Source organism: Volvox carteri (genome assembly GCF_000143455.1).
Source record: "Volvox carteri f. nagariensis unplaced genomic scaffold VOLCAscaffold_67, whole genome shotgun sequence".
NCBI classification, from domain to species: domain Eukaryota; kingdom Viridiplantae; phylum Chlorophyta; class Chlorophyceae; order Chlamydomonadales; family Volvocaceae; genus Volvox; species Volvox carteri.
Window position 1 is genome coordinate 45,739 of NW_003307610.1, and position 2,944 is coordinate 48,682.

Genomic DNA, 2,944 nt, shown 5'->3' on the forward strand with positions numbered 1-2,944 from the left:
TCCAGGTAATTTACAGGATCTTTGTAGACAACCGTCAACCTTCAACCAGTGTTACTCAACTGTCAACGAATACCGAACTCCAAGCCGATTTTGGTGGATGAAGTAGAAGTAGAAGTAGAAGTAGAAGTCAGGGCAATCAATAGACAAACATTCCAAAAGAATTTCCTAACAGCTAAAAGATTCTTCCTGCAAATGGCCTGATGGCCACATACACATGTCTCTGCCTACCATCGCCTACCCTCGGGCAGTAGGGTCATTCATCCATGTTACGTGCCTAAGCCATCTGAAGGATCCTTAGGCGCAAGGTCTTCCCAGTCAATCTAAGCAATATGTTTTTTTCAAATGATCCATTGTCGACCTAGTCGTCCCCGATATCTATAATGAAACATATTAGGACCGATCTGACGATTTCAGGATTCCAAATATGTGCGAGGTCTCAGTATCAATTATAGTAGCTAGCCGCTGAAAGGGCCGCTCTCAATGCTTACGGATCGCCTCAGCGCGGCGGCTTCAAAGGCCCAAGTTCAAAAGTCATTATGCGATTTTCTCCAGATAGATTACGTGGACTTCACATCCGTACCATCCCCGCCGGCCACGCAGCTGCTCGCTACTTGCGAATGACCTGAAAATGGAAGTTCCGGCCCCACTTCTCTGAGCTACCCACCCCGAGCACTCCCAGATGGATCCAGAGCTCCGCCAGCGCCAGAGGTGGTTAGTTCGTTGGAAGTTGTTAGTTGCAGTTACATTGTGGAAGGAATGCGGAGATGGAAACGTAAATTCGGGCCAAGCAAGTGAGCAAGTAGACATAGCTCGAGCTACCTGGATATCCAAGTTGCTGCATGTGATGAACTAAGTAAAGAACGGAAAGGAGAGTCCAATTGTGCAGTCGTGCAATCGTACAAGTATATTTTTGCATCTGTACCAGAGGTCGGCAAATCGGTCTCTACGGCTGCGGGAGGGCAAAATTTCGGTCAGTAAACCTAGAAGTCAAACACAGAGTTCAAGTCCAGCGCGCGGCCCTACTCGCCGCAATAGAGGCTGCGAGGCAAACCACGTCTTATAGTCAAATTTTGGTCATTAGGGACCCGCAGCCCTACGGGGCCTTAGGCCGAATTTCGGCCGCGGGTACTGTGGTACGGACCCGCAGTACCCGCCTTATTTGCGACCTCTGATCCGTACCTCAAGATTCCTGGCGTATCGTATGGACCCCAGGTACACGGGTTCAAAGCCAGTTGTCGAAATGACCTCCTCGACCAGCGCCTTATTTTCGGAGCTCCCCGCGAACATCATAGTTAGTTGCTGACCGTTGAGACTGGAGCCGTCACCCTGGGCCATCAGATTGGCGCCTGTGTGGGCGTGAGGACATGCGGGCGCGCGGATGCGAGGATGAGGAACGGAAACTGGAGTAGGAAAGGAATCGAAAATGAGAATGAAACTAGGAATGAGCATGGGAATAAGCATAAGTGCCAAAGTCAAAGTTTGTACTAACAGACTGCTTGCCGTACCCACCGATGGTGTTGAAGGCCTTGTACACAAATGTGTCGGGCAGCTCCTCGGCCAGGAGCTCGCCAGCTATGTACATAGGTCCAAGCACACGTGTTTAGATAAGTGTGCGAATGCTAAAATTTTGCATAAGCATTTTATGGGGAGCGGCTCGTGTAGAGAGGAAGAGCGAGGGTCCTTTGTATGTCGTAATCGGCCAGCATGTGCTCGTAGCCCAGGAATTACTCCATATGTGTTATGGTGTTTACTTCTGGGTGTAGATGTATACCGCGCGCAATCTCGTAGACGGCATCGGATATATCACGTGAACCTCAACATTGCAAAGCGCACCTGACTTTCCAGTCCAACGGACCTCCAGGCCCGGATAGGGCGAAAGTGGATTCGTCGCATCAATCAAAACCTTGCCCTTGATATCAGCACCAAGGTCTGACGCAATGGCCTTGATTCCGGCATCGCTGTGCGCGCCTGCGCAAGTATCCGCGCAAAAAAATGTATGTAAAAAACGCTTTTTTTCATGCACAAAGCACTATAGAGCCATATAGAATCGGGTCAGACCTGGAACTGCGAGTACCACCACGTCGCTGCTTTTTACAGCTTCCGGAACAGTAAGCACTGAAACGTTTTCTAGTCCTGCCAAGTCGGCATACTTTGCGACATTTCTGACGCCGAATAGAACCGAGTGCTTCTTTGCTATGGCCTTGCCTAGCGTCTGCCCGACACTGCCAGCACCGATTATTCCGACTTTCAAAGTCATCCTTGTGTCATTACTGTAATAAAACAACAGGCGGTCATGACGATGCAACTCTTTAGTGGTGCGCCATTCGAATACTTTTAACATAAGGCCCTTGGCCTGGACCTTCGCTGAACGATGGCCGGTTGCCTTGTGGGCAGCGTCCAAGGGCCATTGCAAGCGTCAACGTCATTACAAGTTCCGCACAAGTTAGCGCCTCTCGCAGGATTCGATACGCCGAGTGTTGCCCCGCCGCCAGTGCGACCTCAGTCACCGTACATCCCGCGTTATCCCTGGTGGTCCTGCTGGCGCCCTGACACAGCAGCACCTCCACAGCGGCCACCAGGCCCAGGCAGGCTGCGGTGTGCAGGGGTGTCCCCCACATGGCGGGATCTCGTTCCGTGTTGGGCCCACTGGTTGCGGCCGCCAGCAGTGGCAGCAGGTGCACGTGCCGCCATAGAACCGCCAATGTCAAGGTGCCACGGCCGGACTGCAAAATCACACATTCATACATACATATATGCAAAATCATACATTCATACATGCATACAAGCAAACATCTGTACGCATGTAAGCACCTGGCGGTGGTAAGTGGTGATGGTGGAGAGGACTGGCAGCTGTGAGATAGACCTGCAGGTGGACCAGGGGAGACAACCGCCTGTCTGTCTGTCTGTCTGACTCATGAATGGGTACATCATTCAAACGAGCTTG

At 51.3% G+C, this 2,944-nt stretch overlaps 1 protein-coding gene across 1 annotated transcript; it reads right to left on the reverse strand.

Moving 5' to 3' along the window:
* Positions 1-137: 137 nt before the first annotated feature.
* VOLCADRAFT_107466 (uncharacterized protein) lies at positions 138-2,618 on the reverse strand (the record flags this gene model as incomplete). The annotated part of the gene is made up of 5 exons (XM_002956942.1): positions 138-656; positions 1,180-1,346; positions 1,510-1,572; positions 1,834-1,968; positions 2,360-2,618. 5 exons carry the CDS (start codon positions 2,616-2,618, stop codon positions 558-560), a joined length of 723 nt encoding a protein of 240 aa, XP_002956988.1. The 3' UTR covers positions 138-557.
* Positions 2,619-2,944: the final 326 nt, after the last annotated feature.